The sequence below is a fragment of the Heterodontus francisci genome, chromosome 40, assembly GCF_036365525.1.
Source record: "Heterodontus francisci isolate sHetFra1 chromosome 40, sHetFra1.hap1, whole genome shotgun sequence".
NCBI classification, from domain to species: Eukaryota; Metazoa; Chordata; class Chondrichthyes; order Heterodontiformes; family Heterodontidae; genus Heterodontus; species Heterodontus francisci.
In genome coordinates this window covers 18,842,172-18,863,250 of record NC_090410.1, presented here as the reverse complement: position 1 = coordinate 18,863,250, position 21,079 = coordinate 18,842,172, and the positions used below count along the sequence as shown (strand labels likewise).

The window sequence follows — 21,079 nt, the reverse complement described above, 5'->3', positions numbered from 1 at the left end:
ATAGTATGCATTCTGGGCCAACAGAACCCCTACAGTTGGATATAGATTCTTCAGCAACTTGATTTGGGTTCCCTAAAACATGGCGATAGACTTACACAATGCAAAACAATTGGCTGACCAAAGAAAAACTTCACCGGATAAAACCATTGGAAAGATGGTCATTTAAGCCCTGCTGCATTTGTTCTGCCACCAGAGGGAGCTCCAACTGTTTGGTTCCTAACACAGCCTCCAGTGACAGAAATCTGTAATAGAAATGAGTGAACTTGTATGTTACATGGTTCCTTTCATGCTTTCTAGCCATCCCAATGCAATTTACAGCGAAGTCTTTTGAAGTGTAGTCACCGTTATGATTTAGGCAGTAACACCAGCCAATTTATGTATAGAAAGGTCCCACACTCCTTATTTTGGTTAAGTGCGGAACGTTAACCAGGACACCGAGAAATCCTGTACTCTTCCTTGAATAGTTCTGTCGTATCTTTTACTTCCACATCAATAGGTAGATAGGGGCTGCAGTTTAAGGTCTCATTTAAAAAACAAAGGCGCTTCTGCCAATGCAGCACTCCCCCAGTAAAGCAGAGATGTCCATCTAGATTATGTGCTCATGTTCTGGACTTGAACCAGCAACATTCTGACTCAGATGACAGTACTGCCAATGAACTAAACTGTCACTTGCTTCTAACATATGTGCCAAATGCTGGCATTTAAGTAATGTTACAACATAATTAATCACTATAAACACAAATAATTTACTCACTTCGAATATCACAATTACAACATGGGCTATGAATGCATGAACAAAGAACAAAACAGTACAGCACAGGAACAGGCCATTAGGCCCTCCAAGCCTGCCGAAACTAACACCAGACTGGATCTAAATGTCTCCTAAAAACTAGTGTAGATACAGAAACTGGTGTTAAAAGTTGTGGCAAGTAAGCAGAAAATTTCTCACATCGAGCCCAAGTTATGCCCCAGCTTTGTAAGCCATAAACATCTGTACTGTCAGTAAACATACTGCTCAATGTGAGACTAAACTATACAGACCCCGAGTTTGCTATGTTTCAAGTCCAGTCTGCTGATCTCAACCACGGGGTGCTATAATTAGGCACAGAGGACCTGGGATAGGGACAGGAACATTCAGCCAAGGGCCCGGCTCCTGATCTTCACCAAATGCTGCCAAGTGTTCAACTGCAGAAATATGATGGGAATCAGGTGTAGCTGTAATGCCTCACACTGTTGAATAGCCTACTCACACTCACAAAGGAAGAATGGCCACTTGATAAAGGGACTGGAGGTGACAAAAAAAAAGTGGCGAGGGTGAGAAAAACAATTCAAGCTACAACAGCTGCCATCACCAACGCTTACTTTCATTAAAGTTTGTCCACTTGGAAATATCTTGGCTGAGTAGATATGGTAGTGTAGGGGTTTCCCTCTCACTCTAGCTCAAGATACAAAGAAATCAAGGATCAAGCAAAACAACTTATTTTCTAACTCAAGAATTATATGACATTGATGCAACAGTTTTAAACTAGAAAGATATTAATAGCTTCTGATACAACCTCTCTAGCGAGTGTAAAAGAAGAACAAAGGAGAGAGCATGTCCTTTTTCCTGGGAGGTGAAGGTTCCTCTCTTACGTTGTATTGTTCAAACCTCGCGCGTGATTCTGCAAAGCTTTATAAGAACGGGCTGTTTTTCTCTGTTTTCCTTTGTCAGATCTACTACTGACATACCACCATATTTGGGTGTGTTTGCCAGTTTTTCCAACCTTGTCTCCTATTTCTGTAGCAGTCAGCAGTTTTACTAAGTCATGGCCTTGCAGCCCAAGAGCTCCAATCAGTCTTACTGACGTGTTCTTTCTCAAGCACCCTGGACAGTAAGCAAAGGCAAATACACTCTGGCCAATCTGCGTCATTTTTTTTTTTCCTTTTAACCAGGTCCTTCTCTTTTACCTAGTCTATTCTTTTAGTCTTCCTTAAAAGCGGTAGAAGCCAGTAATCAAGGGTCTGAAATCCTTCAGTGATTTACGGTACTGGACATGAAAAGCCAGAGGCTGTATATTCAAATCCCACTGCGGGTAGTTGCAAAATTGAGTATTGCAGCATAATATGAAGCATGTATTAGTAAAATATTTCCAAATAGTCTATAAAGTATCTGTCCTGCTCAAGTCTTCTCCCCTCCTAAAATGGACAGAATGCTGAGACCCAAAATAAGAGTACTGAAAACCACTCACAAAATAATGGCTGAGGGAATAGAAATCTCTACCACATGTCTGTAAAATGAAGGTTATGTGCCTCATTAGCCTTTGAATAATGAGCTTCTCTGTTACCTTTCAAAATATGCAGATATCAGACAAATGAAGACAAACTGGAACAATGCAATCTGGATGCGAGAAGATATTAGGGAACTGATATATCCCAGACATGAACAGAGAAAGTGCTGCAGAGAGATCCACACATGTTGCTCCAGGTCACATCAATACTTTTAATGACGAGCAGTGGAGGACTTTCAAAGCAATTTTTCAAAGTGCTCAGCAAAAGTATATTCCAGTGAAAAGGAAGGACTGGATGAAAAGGGGCAATCTGCCATGGGTGTCTAAGGAAATAAGGGAGGCTATCAAATTGAAAGAGATGGCATACAAAGTGGCCAAAAACAGCATGAAACTAGAAGATTGGGAAGACTTTAAAGGTCAACAGAAAGCCACAAAAAGAGCTATAAAGACTAGCACAGAATATAAAGACTGAAAGCAAAAGTTTCTATAAATATATAAAACAAAAAAGAAAGAGTGGCTAAAGTAAACGTTGGTCCTTTAGAGGATGAGAAGGGGAATTTAGTTATGGGATATGATGAAATGGCCGAGGCATTGAACAGGTATTTTGTATCGGTCTTCACAGTGGAGGACATTAATAACATGCCAGTAATTGACAAAGAGACGAACGTAGGTGAGGACCTGGAAACAATCATTATTACGGAAGAGGTAGCGTTGGGTAAGCTAATGGAGCTAAGGATTGATAAGTCTCCTAGCCCTGATGGAATGCATCCCAGGGTACTAAAAGAGATGGCGGGAGAAATAGCAGGTGCACTGGCGGTAATTTTCCAAAATTCGCTGGACTCTGGGGTAGTCCCAGCAGATTGGAAAACAGCAGATATGACGCCACTGTTTAAAAAGGGAGGTGGACAAAAGATGGGGAATTATAGACCGGTTAGCTTAACCTCTGTAGTGGGGAAGATGCTTGAGTCTATTATCAAGGAAGAAATAGCAGGGCATCTCGATAGAAATTGTCCCGTTGGGCAGACGCAGCATGGGTTCATGAAGGGCAGGTCATGCTTGACAAATCTTTTGGAATTCTATGATAACATTACAAGCAAGGTGGACAATGGGGACCCAGTGGACGTGGTGTACCTAGATTACCAAAAGGCCTTCGACAAGGTGCCGCACAGAGGCTGCTGTATAAAATAAGGATGCATGGCGTTAGGGGTAAAGTATTAGCATGGATAGAGGATTGGTTGACTAACAGGAAGCAGAGAGTGGGGATAAATGAGTGCTATTCTGGTTGGCAATCAGTCACTAGTGGTGTGCCTCAGGGATCGGTGTTGGGACCGCAATTATTTACAATTTATATAGATGATTTGGAGTTGGGGACCACGTGTAGGGTGTCAAAGTTTGCAGATGACACTAAGATGAGTGGCAGAGCAAAGTGTGCAGATGACTGTGAAACTTTGCAGAGGAACATAGATACATTGAGTGAGTGGGCAAAGGTCTGGCAGATGGAATACAATGTTAATAAATGTGAAGTCATTCATTTCGGTAGGAGTAACAGTAAAAAGGATTATTACTTGAATGGTAAAAAGTTGCAGCATGCTGCTATGCAGAGGGACCTGGGTGTCCTTGTGCATGAATCGCAGAAGGTTGGTCTGCAGGTACAGCAAGTAATTAGGAAGGCAAATGGAATTTTGTCCTTCATTGCTAAAGGGATTGAGTTTAAAAGCAGAGAGGTTATGTTGCAGCTGTATAAGGTACTGGTGAGGCCGCACCTGGAGTACTGTGTGCAGTTTTGGTCTCCTTACTTGAGAAAGGATATACTGGCACTGGAGAGGGTGCACAGGAGGTTCACCAGGTTGATTCTGGAGTTGAGGGGGTTGGCTTATGAGGAGAGACTGAGTAGATTGGGATTATATTCATTGGAATTCAGAAGAATGAGGGGGGATCTTATAGAAACATATAAAATTATGAAGGGAATAGATCAGATTCAAGTAGAGAGGATGTTTCCACTGGCAGGTGAAGCTAGGACAAGAGGGCATAGCCTCAAGATTAGAGGGAGCAGATTTAGGACTGAATTAAGAAGGAACTTCTTCACCCAGAGGGTTGTTAATCTATGGAATTCCTTGCCCAGTGAAGTAGTTGACGCTTCTTCAGTAAACGTTTTTAAAGCTAAGGTAGATATCTTTTTGAACAATAAAGGAATTAAGGGATACGGTGAGAGCGCGGGTAAGTGGATCTGAGTCCACAAAAAAATCAGCCATGATCTTATTGAATGGCGGAGCAGGCTCGAGGGGTCGGACGGCCTACTCCTGCTCCTAGTTCTTATTAAATGGGAGACAGAATAGATGATAGTCAGTAAGGTTAATACACAAGGTAAGATCACATGGGGTTAGGGGCAATTTATTAGCTTGGACACAGGATTGGCTAACCAACAGAAAACAAAGTGTCGGGATAAATGGGTCCTTTTCTGGTTGGCAAGATGTGGGGCGCCACAGGGTTCGGTCCTCGGGCCCCAACTATTTATAATCTATATTAGTGACTTGGATGCAGGGATAGAAGGTACTATAGCCAAATTTGTAGATTACACTAAAATAGGTGGGATAGTAAGTTGCAATAAAGAAATAAGAAATTTACAAATGGATATAGATAGGTTAGGTGAATGGGCCAAAATTTGGCAGATGGAGTTTAACGTGGATAAGTGTGAGGTTATCCATTTTGGTTCGAAGAATAGAAAGGCAAATTATCTAAATGGAGAGAAACTTCAGAATGCGTCAGTGCAAAGGGATCTGGGTGCCCACGTGCATGAATCACAGAAAACTAGTACGCAGGTGCAGCAGGTAATAAAGGAAGGCAAATGGAATTTTGGCATTTATTGCTAAAGGAATAGAATATAAAAGTAGGGAAGTGTTGCTGCAACTGTACAAGGCATTAGTGAGACCGCACCTGGAGTATTGCGTACAGTTTTGGTCCCCTTACTTGAGGAGGAATGTAGTTGCACTGGAGGCAGTTCAGAGGAGGTTCACTAGATTGATTCCAGGGATGAGGGGTTTGTCTTATGAAGAGAGATTGAGCAGTTTAGGCCTTTACTCTATAGAGTTTAGAAGTATGAGAGGAGATTTAATTGAGGTATATAAGATGATTAAGGGGATTGACAAAGTAGACGTAGAGACGATGTTTCCTCTGGTGGGGCAAGAGGTCATAGTTTTAAGATAAGGGGTAGCAGATTTAAAAGAGAGATGAGGAGAAATTACTTCTCTCAAAGGGTCGTGAGTCTGTGGAATTCACTACCCCAGAGCATGGGACATTGAGTAAATTTAAGGAGGAGACGGACGGATTTTTAATTAGTAATCGGTTGAAGGGTTATGGAGAACGGGCAGAAAAGTTGAGGCCGGGATGAGATCAGCCATGATCGTATTGAATGGCGGAGCAGGCTCGAGGGGCTGAATTGCCTACTCCCGCTCCTAGTTCTTATGTAAGGAGTGAATACACTGGGCAGACTGGAGTTTAAGTGCAGGGCAGAATACCCCACAGCATTTTCAGTACCCACTAGCAGCTGCTTTATAGAATGGTAGAGCTCAGGGAGGAGACTGCCTGCCCACCTTCCCATTCATGGCACGGAGCACAGGAAGTGTGAAAATGTTAAAAAGCACACTGACTTTTCAGAGCCCGAGTCCAGCTCCACCCTATTCTCCCTACTACAAGCAGCACAAATTTGGGTTCTCCCAATACCAATACTCGTTTTTCAGCTAGACTTTGTGATTTAGCCACCACAGATTCAGATACATTTTCTTAGATTGACACCCAATACTCAGCAAGTTTATCCAGTGATCAGATTTAATGGACAAAATGCTCCCAGCTGAAATCCCTCGTGCCTTGAAATAGCTAGAATATTTCTATATCCTCTTTCACGTTCCAAAGTGCTTTACAGCCATGAAGTATTTTTGTAATATAGTCACTGTTGTAATGTAGGAAACATTGCAACCAATTTGCACACAAGATTTCCACAACAGCAATGAGATAATGAGCAGATTAGCAATGTTTCTTGGGGGATAAATGTCGGTCAGGACACCAAGTAAAACCCTTTGCTCCTCTTTGATTGTCCCAAGATCTTTTATGCCCTCCTCCGAGAGCAGATGGAGCCTCAGTTTAACATTTCATGGAAAAGACGGCATCCCCTCAGTACAACACTGGAGTGTCCGCCTGGCTGATGTGCTCGAGTCCCGGGAATGAGGCTTGACCCTATGACCTTTTAACACACAGGCGAGAGGGATGTCACTGAGCCAAGTTGGCATCTGGCTCGCAGGTAAAGTTCGACTTCTAACCCCCTGCTGCATTCAAATAAACTTGCCAACATTCACCACCCATGTTAATACTTAAGGAATGGCCATTTGAGCAAGTTACTGGAAGCTAGCTGGAAATTGATTCCAAATCCGTCACCTCCAGGGTGAGAGAGATGAAAACACAGGGAGTTAGAAACAAAACACTAGCTTCCAAACTCAAGAAAGGTGGTTATTTCAGACTTTTGTAATGGGCATAAAAGTGGGAAAAGGACTTAAGACCACACAATCCACACTGTCCAGCTTGTGCACAGTACTGAAGTCTGAGGCAGCCATTTCAGAGCTATGGCCCACAAAGGTATTTGGGGACTGTGGCTCCAGCAGAAGGCATTTTAAAAACAGCAAAACATCTACTGGAGAAATGAATGACTGAGCGGAGAGATAACACCGTCTCAGGGCAGGGGAAACAATAAATTTTCATTCTTAAATTTCAATTCCCCTCATTCGTGTTTTTTGTTTTTAAATTGCCCACTTCATTTTTCATTCTGTTCCTGAAATGTCTTTTTTCATACTCTAGCTTCTCTTTCCAATTCCTGTCTTCAGAGTGTAGTTTGTTTCTTTGGTGCATCTTTTCCCCAAATTAACTCATTTATTCTCCGACATTCCCCACTCACCTTTCCTGAGAGAAACATAATGCAACATCAAAGCCGATCTAAAGCAAAACTAAAACAAACAATAAATGTTGGAAGTGCACAGCAGGTCACTCAGTAACTGATAGAAAGACAGGTTAAAATTTCAGGTAGGGTCTTGGGAAGGGGGTCAGGAAAGAGAGAGTCTAAACGTGATAACCTGCACCCTCTCTTTCAGATGCTGAACAATCTGCTGCACATTTTTCATCTTTTCTCTTACCATTGATGACTATGATTAAATGCTACGATGAATATAATTAACGCAGGCAAAACACCAGCAAATGCTTTGATCGCTCTTTCCTGTGCCGTCTCGAGCCTCCCATTACCACCAATCATTTCACTGCCAAAAGCATGTTGACGTCACACCGTGATCAAATCTGGAACTGGTACAGTGACAGCTATCAATGAATTACAAAGCCCTCCACACAAGCATCTATACTTCATACTGTGTAGGAGCATACATATACACTACAAAGAGAGTATGAGGGGGAAATCAAAAACTAAGGCACATTAAATAGATGACAGTCACTAATAAATCCAAAGGAGAATTTCGAAGAAACTTCTTTACCCAGAAAGTGGTTAGAATTTGCAACTTACTACCACAGAGAGTAAATGAAGCAAACAGTATCGATGCCTTGAAGGGAAAGCTAGATATAAACACGAGAAAGGAATAGGTTTTTTTTTGTATTTGTTCGGGGGATGTCGCTGGCTACACCAGCATTTATTGCCCATCCCTAATTTCCCTCGAGAAGGTGGTGGTGAGCTGCCTTCTTGAACTGCTGCAGTCTTTGGGGTGTAGGTACACCCACAGTGCTGTTAGGGAGTTCCAGGATTTTGACCCAGCGACAGTGAAGGAACAGCGATATAGTTCCAAGTCAGGATGGTGTGTGGCTTGGTGAGGAACCTGCAGGTGGTGGTGTTCCCATGCATCTGCTGCCCTTGTCCTTCTAGGTGGTAGAGGTCACAGGTTTGGAAGGTGCTGTCTAAGGAGCCTTGCCGTGTTTCTGCAGTGCATCTTGTAGATGGTACACACTGCTGCCACTGTGCATCAGTGGTGGAAGGAGTGAATGTTGAAGGTGGTGGATGGGGTGCCAATCAAGTGGGCTGCTTTGTCCTGGATGGTATTGAGCTTCTTGAGTGTTGTTGGAGCTGCAACCATCCAGGCGAGTGGACAGTATTCCACCACACTCCTGACTTGTGCCTTGTAAATGGTGGACAGGCATTAGGGAGACAAGAAGGGAGATACTCGCTGCAGAATTCCCAGCCTTTGACCTGCACTTGTAGCCACAGCATTTATTTGGCTACTCCAGTTCAGTTTCCGGTCAATGGTAACCCCCAGGATGTTGATAGTGGGGGATTCAGCAATGGAAATGCCATTGAACGTCAAGGAGAGATGGTTAGATTCTCCCTTGTCTGAGATGGTCATTGCCTGTCACTTGTGTGGCACAAATGTTACTTGCCACTTATCAGCCCAAGCCTGGATGTTGTCCAGGTCTTGCTGCATATGGACACGGGCTATTTCAGTATCTGAGGAGTCGCAAATGGTACTGAACATTGTGCAATCAGCAGCAAACATCCCAACTTCTGACCTTTTGATGGAGGGAAGGTCATTGATGAAACAGCTGAAGATGGTTGGGCCTAGAACACTACCCTGAAGAACTCCTGCAGTGATGTCCTGGGACTGAGATGATTCACCTCCAACAACCACAATCATCTTCCTTTGTGTTAATTATGACTCCAACCTGTGGAGAGTTTGCCAAGGGATTCCCATTGACTTCAGTTTTGCTAGGGCTTCTTGATGCCATACTCAGTCAAATGCTGCCTTGATGTCAAGGGCAGTCACTCTCACCTCCCCTCTGGGGTTCAGCTCTTTGGTCCATGTTTAGACAAAGGCAATGACAAGTCAGGAGCTGAGCAGCCCTGATGGAAACGAAACTGAGTGTCAGTGAGGTTATTGCTGAGCAAGTGCCACATGATGGCACTGTCGACGACCCCTTCCATTACTTTGCTGATGATTGGAGTAGACTGATATGGGGCTGTAATTGGCCAGGTTGGATTTATCTTGCTTTTTGCACACAGGACATACCTGGGCAATTTTCAACATTGTTGGGTAGATGCCAGTATTGTAGCTGTACTGGAACATCTTGGATAAGTGCGCAGCAAGTTCTGGAGCACAGGTCTTCAGTACTATTGCCAGAATGTTGTCAGGGCCCAAAGCCTTTGCAGTATCTAGTGCCTTCAGCCGTTTCTTGATATCACGTGGAGTGAATCGGACTGGCTGAAGACTGGCATCCGTGAAGCTGAGGACCTCAGGAGGAGGCCAAGATGGATCACCCACTCAGCATTTCTGGCTGAAGATGGATGCAAATGCTTCAGCTTCGTCTTTTGCACTGATGTACAGGACTCCCCCATCATTGAGGATGGGGAAATTTGAGGAGCCTCCTCCTTGTGTCAGTTGCTTAATTGTCCACCACCACTACGACCGGATGTGGCAGGACTGCAGAGCTTAGATCTGATCTGTTGGTTATGCTGATAGGGCTAGATAGAATAGGGTAGGAGGAGGCTCATGTGGAGCATAAACACCGACATTGACCAGTTAGGCCAAATGTCCCTTTCTGTTCTGCAAAATTCTATGTAATTCAGAGTCCAATAACAGGTACACTTCTTTCTAAGGAAACAAAGTACAATTTGGATAAATAATTTCCCACTACTCTTTCATACTGAGCTCTGGTACCTTATTCAGACTGCGCAATTAAATCCATGTGGGCATGTGAACGGATATCAGGCGAAAAAAAAGTCAAGATCCAGGGTGAAAAAGACCAAGACAGATTGCAGAGATAGAGTGGGTTGAGGCAATAAAGAGGTTCAAAGACCAGGATAGAAAGATTAATGCACTGCACTGTGGTGCAGAGGCAATGAAGGTGAGCAAAGACAGGAGTAATGGACCAACTGAACAAAATACATGTAGCAAGGGTTTTGGACAAGTTGGGAGTTTATGGATAGTCTATCACGTTACTGAAATCAGAAACTCAGTTAAATACATGGGAATGTGTTTATTTCTAGAAGTGAGCCCTAGCCAAACGATTTTGAAAACAAAAGTCAGATTTGACAGCCGCACTGCACAGCCAATGATTAATAGGTGTATAATTCAGTCACACGCTATTCACTGAGCTTTAAGAAAGACTTGCATTTATATAGCTCTTTTCACAACCACCAGACGTCTCAAAGCACTTTACAGCCAATGAAGTACTTCTGAAGTGTAGTTGCGGTTGTAATGTAGGAAACGCAGTAGTCAATTTGCGCACAGCAAGCCCCCACAAACAACGCGATAATAACAAGATAATTTGTTTAATGATATTGATTGAGGAATAAATATTGGCCAGGCCACCAGTGCTCTTCGTCGAAATAGTGCCATGGGATCTTTTGCATCCACCTGAGCAGACAGATGGGGCCTCGGCTTAACGTTTCAGCTGAAAGATAGCGCCTCCACTGGAGCGTCAGCCTTGAATCTTGTTCAGGAGTGCGACTTGCACCCGGAACCTTGTGATTCAGAGGCGAGAGTGCAATGATCTAAGCCATGGCTGACATGCAATTAACAATGACAGATTAATAATAAACAGCTTGTGGAGTTGCCAAAAGTCAGTTGAACATACAGGATGGCAAGTTATTTCGGAAACCCACTCCACAGTGCCACCCAGTGGTCAGAGTCTGCAACTGCACCATGACGGTTGACATAGCAAAATTGAATAGGGAATATAAACACAATAAATGACACCAATGGCCACAAGGGAGTTTCTAAATCGGGATTTTACTGATGTGGAGATGAATCTGCTGCTACTCACCGAAGACGTAGACCACCCCGAAGGCGCTGCCCACCCCCAGCAGCCCCGCCAGCCTCAGCACCATTTTCTTGGCGTAGGCCGCATTCTGCTTCTGCTCGGTGCCAGCATCGCCACTGCTCCTGGTCCCTGGCTCTCCGCTGCCGACTTCTTCCTTAGCCCTTTCCCGCTGCTGCTGCTTCTCCTGTAGGATGGCCTGAGCCAGCCCACCCGCCCCGGCGCCGCTGCTCGGCCCGCGGCCTCTCTCCGTCGACAGCGTTCGACACGCCGGTAAAAAGTTGGGCTTTACCTCATAACTTTTCAGCGCGGATCTTTTGCGGCCTGTCCCGGGCCGACTGCGTAACATTTTCCCGCAAAGATTCAGCGTCGACCGGCTACACATGCAGCTGAGCGACGCCGCCATCTTCGACAGGCGTCCCACCCCTTTCTCGCTTCCAGTCAACCTAATTCCGAGCCTCCTTTGATTGACGTTGCACCTGACCAATGAAATATCGAGATGCTAACATTGGTGACATCAGGTAGCCAATCAAGGCAAAGAAAGGGACAACCTTACAGTCAGCAACTTAGGTTGATTTTCGGCACGACCCTGCCAAAGGTCACCACAGTGGGCGAACGAGGACAAACTAATCCTGACAGCATAAAGCAAAATTCAATTCAAAATATCGAGTCCTAAAGTCAAGAGTGCAAAGGATAAATTAAGGCAAACAACATTAACAACGAGAATTCTTTTTTTAAGAGAGTAAAACATGAACACAAAAGCTCTGGCGGGGTGATAAACTAAATAGGGGAAAATCTATTTCTATTGGTCGGTGAATTAGTATCAATTTAAGATCATCACCAAAAGAGCAATGGAGAGTTTATTATGCAGAGGGTTGCAAAGTCATGGAATATCCAAAGCAATATAAAAGCAAAATACTGCGGATGCCGGAAATCTGAAATAAAACTGAACAACCAAAACAGTTGGGGAAGCAAAATGCATAATAGCTTTTAAAAGGGAAGTGGGTAAATATTTGAAAGAGAAACATTTAAAATGGGGAAAAGTCTGGTGTGTGTGAGTATAGATTTGGTGCTCAAGTTTTGAAGTGGGACTTGAGCCTCAACAGTAAATGAATGACTACTGACAGATGTAGTGTGTTACATAGGGTGTCAGCCATGACCAAATTTGTAAAGCATTTACCTGATTTAGAAGGTTGTGGGTTCAAGTCCCATGCGAGAGACGCGAGTACATGCTCAGTGCAATATTGAGGGAGCACTGCTCTTTTGGAAATACTACCTTTCCAACAAAGCATTAAACTGGGATCCTGTCTAACCTCTCAGGTGGTGGTAAAAGATCCCATGGCACTATTTTGAAGAGCAGGGGAGTCATCCCCAGTGTCCTGGCCTATATTTATCCCTCAACTAACAGATTATCCGGTAACTATCATCCTATTGTGTGTGGGATCTTGCTGTGTCAATTTGGTATCTACACTGTTGTAGCCAACTCAGCAATGTAGGAAATTTAATTGGGTATGAAAGACTTAGGGATGTTCGGAGGTTGTGAAAGGTGCAATGGGGTCAGAGAGATTCTGGAGTATATTTTCCCTAATTGGTCCTGTTTTTTTTCTCTGTCTCTTTTGCTTCTCCCAGGCAATATAACCCCAAGTAACCTCTGGCCCTAACATCCCTGGCAAAGCCTACTGGCCCCGATGCTGTGGAATTCTTTTCCTAAATTTTTCCCCTTCAAGACCTTTTTAACCACACCTTCACTTACCTCCCATAACTCTCCAGTCCCAACTCCTGCCAATTGTACTTTCCCATCCCAATTATTATGAATATTTTGCAGTGTTAAATGCAATCTTTAAGGGCAAGCTGTTATACAAAACAGAAGATCCCAGGTTTGATCCTTGGTCACAATTGAGATGGCACACCTCAATCAGGTGGTTAGTTGGGGCATTTAAAAAAAAAACAGGTTTATACTCCTTTTTGCTATCCAGTGATCCTGCCTCCAAATGCTGGGAGAACAGTGCCAGAATTGATTCTGATGCTATCCACGTTTCAGTAGCCTGCAACAGACTGTTTAGGCTCACATGAAGGATGGCTATTTGAACGCATCCTCTTGTTCAAATCCCTCCATGGCCTTGCTCACCCCATGCCTAATCTCCCCCAACCCGACAACTATTCAAGCACTCCAAAGTTCCTCCAAAACTGACCTCTTGTGCATCCCCAGCATTCCCCCCACCACCACCACATTTTGACTGTGCCCTCAGCTGTCTAAGCCCTAGCTCTGCAATTCGCAACGTGACTTTTTCGACCTCTCCCTCCCACTTAAGATTCAGCTTAAAACTTAACCTCTGGCCAGCAATGCCCACCTGTCCGAATATCTCCTCCTTTGGCATGCCATATAAATACAAGTTGTCGTTAAGGTACAAAGGGGGTGTCAGCACCTGTACAACTGCACCCCTAGTGACAGTCATCGAAAACATAACCCTCCAGTATTTCATCCTCTCTGATCTCCCTGGGTCGCAAGCCACCTATGACCAAAAAGCTAGAAAACCTGGTTCCACTCAACACCTCCTCAGCATAGAATGCAGTGGACGGGGAAACAGTTCTGGATCCACTGCACGATACAGTTACCATTTTTCTGCATCAAGAGCCTAAAACCAGTTCATAACAAAAGTGCTGTGAAGTAAATTATTCTAACTCTACTTCACATTTCACAAATTATTTTGCAGGCTTTTGAAAGGTCTATCAGGACTCAGTTTTCTTTTGAAAATGAGTAATAAAAGAAAAGCAAGCTGAACATAGAGCTTGTTAACTAGATGAAGACTAAGTCTGGTGTGAGTCCAGACTGCATTGGAATCCTCACCTTGGTCTCCCCAAGAGCTAATTGGGTAAAACTGTCACCTACCTAGCAAGATTCCAAGCCGTAGAGAGAGACCAGGGAAGTCCAAAGTTCATTTCCCTGTGTTGAATTAATTTATTTCACCTGTGATTCCCTCAACATCCACAGGCTGGGGAGGGAGGGGGAAACTCGGATTCCGCTCTTTGATTGCTTTCCCACAATTCCCGCCCAGAAACTGCACGCATGTCAATGTCAAACAGGGATGTGGGGCCATAGCCTCAGGATAAGGGGTCAGTCATTTAGATATGAGATGAGAAAGTGCTTCAATCAGATTAGTAAATCTTCAGAATTCTCTACCCGGGAGGGCTGTGGAAGCTCAGTCATTGAGCATACTCAAGACTGAGATCAACAGATTCTTGGGCACTAAGGGAATCAGGGGATACGGCAATAAAATGGAGTTGATGTAGAAGTTCAGAAGTGATCTTATTGAATGGTGGAGCATGCTTGAGGAGCCGTATGGCCTACCCCTGATCCTATTTCTTATGTTCTTATGAATGGAATAGATACCCTCCATGTTTTAATATTCTGCCAGCAGAGTCCTCTAGACCCATGCAGAAAAAAAGGCCAGAATGCAGCAGAGAGCTACCAGTGCAGAGACCTGTACCTCAATGAGAATGAATGGTTTTGAAAAGGGTGAAAGATGATCATAAAGAGTGGCCCCCTGCACGCAAGTACACAGTTTTAAGAACAAGTCTTTTTATTGACTCCATTCAGAACATAAATGGGTTTACAAGCTCAAATATTGGCCATACAGTGGTATTTCCAAACCACAGAAATACACTTTACATTAGGAGACATTTAGCAAACAAGTTAGCAGAAACAGATCCTAGCAGTGGCCATTGTGAAATAATATTCTGAATATTTTGATAATCTGAATATTTTGATATACATTGAATAGAACTGAGCATTTGCAGGTTTGTACAAGTTTGTTTTAAACCAACAGACCAGCCCAAGAAGGAAAACATCTGCCCCAATCTGACTTCTATTGTTTTCTAACCATATATTTGTAGAATATATATGCAATATTGTCTTATAGTATCTCTGATCTCCTCTGATACTTTGGACAATTTTTATGCGTTTTGTCCACGATGCTAATTGGTTTACCGATATTGTCTCAACCAGGCAACATACTTCTGATTAACGATGTAGGGAATGAACTTGCAGGATGTTCATGTATTATGAATTAGTGCTCCAGAAACCTTTAGAGCACAGTTGATTGAGAAATCTTAAGCAGATTCAATGCTTTTGTGAAACGATTCAGTCAGATTCTCTTTTTTTGGTGACTTCAGAGACTTCATTAGGTTGCGTTGGCACACAAAATTCAAAATCTGACCACACTTTTTCCAATTTGAAGGCAAGACTCCTGTGTTGTCCTCCATGCCAGCTGTGTAGAAACTTAAGCCAGCCCACATGTCGATGATGCTTTGCGCAGCTCTGGAGGTGCATGGGCAGCCGAGTAACAACTTCCCTTTAAGATTCCATCCCTGCTGGCAGAGGACAATCTCACTGCCTCAGTGATGCATCCATGATCAGAACCCAAAACCAGATCATCCTACTCGATCAGTCATGCTTGTTCTTTGACATGCCATTGCATTTTAACTTTAACTTAAACACTAAATCCCTTGGGTGAATGATGGGTAAACAGCACATTTCAAAGCCATGTTTGGACCACAGATGTTTCTACTGCATTGCTGGGTTAGCAACAAATGATAACATACACTTAGAGTCTGGTAACCCAACAGTACAATCCTAAGTCTCATTAATTATATCAGCTAAAAATTTAGCAGGATTCCACGAACAGCCCACGTCAAGATATGGGGGAAAAAGAGGGACAACAGTCTATGCCAGCTCAGAGGTTGTGCTAGTGTCCACAAAAAGCAGAAGGCTACAATCAGTTCCTCAGCCTCCAAACTGAAGGAGGATGTCCGATAAGAGTGATCATGGGGTGCAAACACTTCCTGCCTGCCATTCAGAGGAAAACATTGTACAACTACACAGCTTATTGGAAAAAATTCTTCATACCTTTGCCACTTTGTGGCAACAATAGGTACCAGAGTGAAACTTATCCCATCTGCAAATTCTGCATTAGCCTCGGAAACAATCTCGAAAGCAACACCCATCTCTACTTTTTAATATTTGCTGGAATAAAAATGTGCAGTGCGTAAAATGCAGAGCAATGCAACCAATGTTTCAGATCACTTACACTGGCTACAGTGCACTTCATTCACTCACAGTATGTTGTAAATCTCCAGCATAACTAGAGAAAAATGAAGAGCGTGAAATTATACACTAATCAAACTATGCAGAAAGACCTCCAAGGTCCTTCCCTTTAATTTATGAGTCTGAAAAGCAGAGGATTCAAAACTAACCGATATACATTCAGAGTTTCAAGTTAATTTAAAAATCCAATTCACATTGGTTAGATATTCAATGCCTCACAGTGCTTAAATATATTCTGGGGCTGTCCTTGGTATAAACTTTTAAACTGCACATCCTGACTGAAACTGAATGCAATCAGAAGGGATCTGGAAGAATAAGCAACACATCTCAGGAGTGGACCATGAGGAATAAACGAATACCCTTATTTCTAACACTCTTCCCAAACCCCTTGAGATTTGCCCTTGAAACTTGGAAACGCAATATCCTGTATTTAGTTAATTTCAAAGCAGCCTACAAGTACTTTCAAAACAAGCGCCAATGTAAAAAGCTTTCAACAATAGAAATTTACACAATGTAGCTTTTTAAATTAGCTTGTTAAAAATAGTTGCAGTAATTTGTCATAACTGCCCATTCCTTCATGTGACTTCTCACACCTGTACAAATGCTAATTATTACAAAAATAGCCTTCAGTATCGTCCCAAAAGAGCACCATTCGAAAACTACAAAAGGTATTCACTTTCACTCTAAGCCCCATATGCACGGACTCAGTTACGTGTGCACATACAAATCATTCTGGGTCTGTGTTATGTAAAATAAATCCACGAATCAACCATTTCATATCTCAAACAAGGTTTTCTTTTAAAAAAAAGTACAGCCACTTTTGTTTTTTGATGTTGAATTTATCTACATTCATCCATTCACTCAAACAATTGGTTGCTGCTGTTTTTAGTCTTTTGAATGAACCACTGCTAACGTCTGGCCACAATAAGCAAGACATTATCAAAGCAAAAACACAAGGGGGAGAGGGGAAAACTTAAAAATCTGAACACAAAAACTTCACAGAAGAGTTTTACTTTCGACTATATACATCTTTGCCAGATGATGCTCCTTCTTCACTGAGGATCCCAAGAAACCTCAGGTTGAGAATCTTGAGCTGGTCATCCAGTTCCATTCGAACAATTCCATCCTCACCATCAATACTAAGTAGCATACCAGTAGCTTCCCGATCTTCACCCAGAATCACCTTCACCTACGGATATAATAATGGGAACAGTTGAACCATCAGCAAGCTTTCCTTTCTGATATGTTCTCTTTAAATACTGCAACATGCATAGCCTCCCAACTCAGAGATCTAATCCACAGCATCTAACATTCTGTAACCAGCTGCCGGGAGGACGTCGAGGTGGCACTCCCCTCATGTGGACATGCAGATCTGATCAGCTTTATGATCCCCATAGTGTTCCATTAAAATTCTGAATTAACTCAGGAGACGGGGGAAAAACGTACACTGCTTTACGTTATTCTTTTCCCTAACATTCTTTGTGAGGCCCCCAACACTTGTAACAATGTTCTTTAAAAAAGGAGAGCAGGGAGTTCTCTTATTCCTCTTTCAAAAAACATCACCAAGAGATTGTCCTGTCATTCATTCATTTGCTTGTTGTTGGACTTTGCTGTGTGCATATTGGCTGCTGTGTCTGTCTACATATAACTTCAAAACTATTCTGTTGATCATAAAGCACTTGGGAAATCCCAAGGATGTAAAATGTGCTATTTAAATGCAAGTTCTTTCTTTCTAAGACTCTTAATTGAAATTATCCTTCAGGACGAAGGATAATTACAGATTTAACACAATAAAAGATGTTCAAAAGAAGCTCAGATCTTACTGGGAAAGAAGACAAGATTTTATTTCCAACTTTATTGCTCAATTCTATTTACAGTAAGTACATATACAGACTGTGTACTGCGACGCTACACAAATGGGGAATCCACTCCTTAAGCTCTTCCCACAGCAGAGTAACGGAAGTCAGATCGTGGTAATTCAGGCCTCGCTAACCAAGCTCATTTATTCAATGATTCACTCACTCACTGATGACACTTAACCCCCATTCAGCTTTGCAAAAAAGTGTTCAGTTGTAAGAAGACCATAGCGGTTTAAAAACCACAGCACGTTATAAACAATGAATAGCAGAGGAAAGGAAGGAAGCCATTGCTAAAGATAGGAATAAAATGGCAACACATATCAATTTTTTTTTTTAAGTTGAAGGGCAGTTATAAAGGTATATTCCTGTTCATTCGGAGGTCCGCAAGACTGCCTTACATCAGTTGACTGACAAAACAGTTTCCTGGACCACTACCCCTTATCACCCACCAACCCCCTCCCCCAATTAAAAAACAGCTATCCTGGTAATGCAACACACTACAAACAAACAGCTCTTTAAAAATTACGAAGATTTACCCCAGGTGTTAACAACACAAACTATTCTCAGATCAATACTTTTATAGAAACACAGAAAAAGGCTATTCAGCCCATCATGTCCATGCCGGCTGAAAAAACTAGCCACCCAATCTAATCCCACCTTTCAGCACCTGGTCCATAGCCTCGCAAGTTACAGCACTTCAGGTGCATGTCCAGGTACCTTTTAAATGAGTTGAGGGTTTCTGCCTCCACCACCGTTCCCGGTAGTGAATTCCAGTCACCCACCACCCTCTGGGTGAAAGTTTTTCCTCATATCCCCTCTAATCCTTCTACCAATCACCTTAAATCTGTGCCCCCTGGTAATTGACCTCTCCACCAGGGGAACAAAGCCCTTCCTGTCTACTCTATCTAGGCCCCTTATAATTTTGTACAGGTCAATTAAGTCACCCATCAGTTGCCTCTGATCTAAGGAAAACAACCCTAGCCCATCCAATCTTTCCTCATGGTTGCAACTTTCAAGCCCTGGCAACATTCTTGTAAATCTCCTCTGTACACTGTCCAGAGCAATTATGTCCTTCCTGTAATGTGGTGACCAGAACTGTACACAATATTCCAGCTGCTGCCTAACCAGCATTTTATACAGTTCCAACATTACATCCCTGCTTTTGTATTCTATACCTCTGCCAATATAGGAAAGCATTCCATATGCCTTCTTCACTACTCGAGCTACCTGTCCTGCCACCTTCAGGAACCTGTGGACGTGCACTCCAAGGTCTCTCACTTCTTCTACTCCTCTCAATATCCTCCCATTTATTGTGTAGTCCCTTGCTTTATTTCCTCACCCCTCCCAAATGCATTACCTCACACTTGTCTGGATTGAATTCCATTTGCCACTTTTCTGCTCACTCAACCAAACCATATGTTAAACCTACTTTATGTTATTGAAGCTAAAGGCTACTGAATCAAATAGATATATTTCTGTGTAAAAGCAATCATTTTACTTGATACCACAGTAAAATATTAGTCTAAGACATGTTCACCAACATTTATATTTACACTATTTTTATGAATCTTCTGCTCAAGTTGAGAGGTGTTAGTGTAGGGGAGTGGAATACTTTGTCATTTCAAACACTCCCAAGTCTGGTAATAATGTGGCTCGATGCAGAATAATGTTCCCTCAATTCTGCTATAACAATCAGCTTGAAACATCTACTGTGATTCCACACCCACCCAACCCCCATTTCCCACAGCATTCATCCTGTAGCTTTTCAGAATGATTTCCAGTTAGAACCAAATTAGAGGCAGTTCTGAACTGGTGACTTGCATCCACTTCGATTAAGACAGGCCAAACTGATTTCATATCTAACCTTTACAGCCAGCAGAGAGAGGAGACTTTCAGCCCCATCAGTCTGAGCCATATTTGAGTAAAGTAGCAGAGGTGAAAGGTCAGTGATAAAACCCACAGCATCATCCAATGCATCTTCATTAAGAAAGCTTATTTTAAAAATAGGAAATTAAAAACATAATACCGATTTACCAATTCAGCATGTTTACCTGGTATTTTAACTTTTATTGGCACTTTGGAAAGTTTTTTGTGACTGATTGGAATGTGGATGTTGAGCTTCAGGGAGTTGGGGTAATAGGAGAGAACAGACAATTTTATATATTGAGGCAGATCAAAAGGGGTTCCTGCAACATTTCTGACAGAAGGTAGACAGGAGCCAGTTGGCTCTTACCTTATCATTTTTCACAGGGGTGACAGGTTCAAGGTGCTCACTCGAAATGCTGACCACTTTGTCAGTGTCTGACAGATACACGGAACACAGGCCACCCTAGAGGAAAAGGGTCAACACATTTCTTTAAACTTATACAATCATTTCAACAAATATGCAGCATTAAAAGTTCACATTTACACCATTTAAATACTGCAGTTTTCTCTACAAGTTTGCATGCACAACAGTCAATGTAATTCAAGGGGGTCATGTGCCATGATTTGAGAAAGTGCTATGTAAATACAATTGTCAAATGTCACTGGGGAATGAAAAAGTACAAAATTGCTTTTGCAAGTTTCTCTCCAAGAAACCCCTCCTCCAAAATAAAAAAGTTACTCTAACTGGACTCCTGGCAGAATTCAGATGTACCTACAGCTGACAGGGTTAGATAGAGCTGAGAATGAAGACAAAGCAGGAAGTTTTAGCAGCAACAAAATAAGGTTATCTGAGTTAATATTTGGTGCAGCTGAAGCCACAGCAAGTTTAGAAATCTCTCCTCACCCCATCGCATAACTAAACAAAACAGTAAAGAATACAAATAGCAAGAGGGATTCTGCAATCCGCTACCTTTTGAGATGCGATGCCAAACACATCACGCTGTTCTACATATTTTAGGCAAGCGCCAATATTTGTCCCTGAAACATTAAAAGCAAACTTTTCTCACCAGATGGCTGGACCCTACTGTGAATATCCCAAGTAAACCAGTAAGGGGCCAGCACAAGAATTTAGGGTAGTAGCTGACTTTAACCACCACCCAGAGGGAGGAAATTCAGTCCCACCTACACCA

At 42.6% G+C, this 21,079-nt stretch overlaps 2 protein-coding genes across 2 annotated transcripts in view; both read right to left on the bottom strand.

Moving 5' to 3' along the window:
- Positions 1–11,511, bottom strand: part of timm50 (translocase of inner mitochondrial membrane 50 homolog (S. cerevisiae)) — a 168,605-nt gene extending 157,094 nt beyond the window's left edge. Inside the window, exon 1 of the mRNA XM_068019158.1 lies at positions 11,067–11,511. Within this exon, the coding sequence (XP_067875259.1) occupies positions 11,067–11,466 (400 nt within the window). The 5' untranslated portion in view covers positions 11,467–11,511. The remainder of the gene's footprint in view (positions 1–11,066) is intronic.
- A 3,107-nt stretch (positions 11,512–14,618) lies between these two features.
- supt5h (SPT5 homolog, DSIF elongation factor subunit) overlaps positions 14,619–21,079 on the bottom strand; it is a 72,933-nt gene continuing 66,472 nt past the window's right edge. The window contains exons 20-21 of the mRNA XM_068019225.1: positions 20,257–20,352; positions 14,619–17,353 (exon numbers count right to left, since the gene is read on the bottom strand). Of these exons, the coding sequence (XP_067875326.1) occupies positions 17,174–17,353; positions 20,257–20,352 (276 nt within the window). The 3' untranslated portion in view covers positions 14,619–17,173. The remainder of the gene's footprint in view (positions 17,354–20,256; positions 20,353–21,079) is intronic.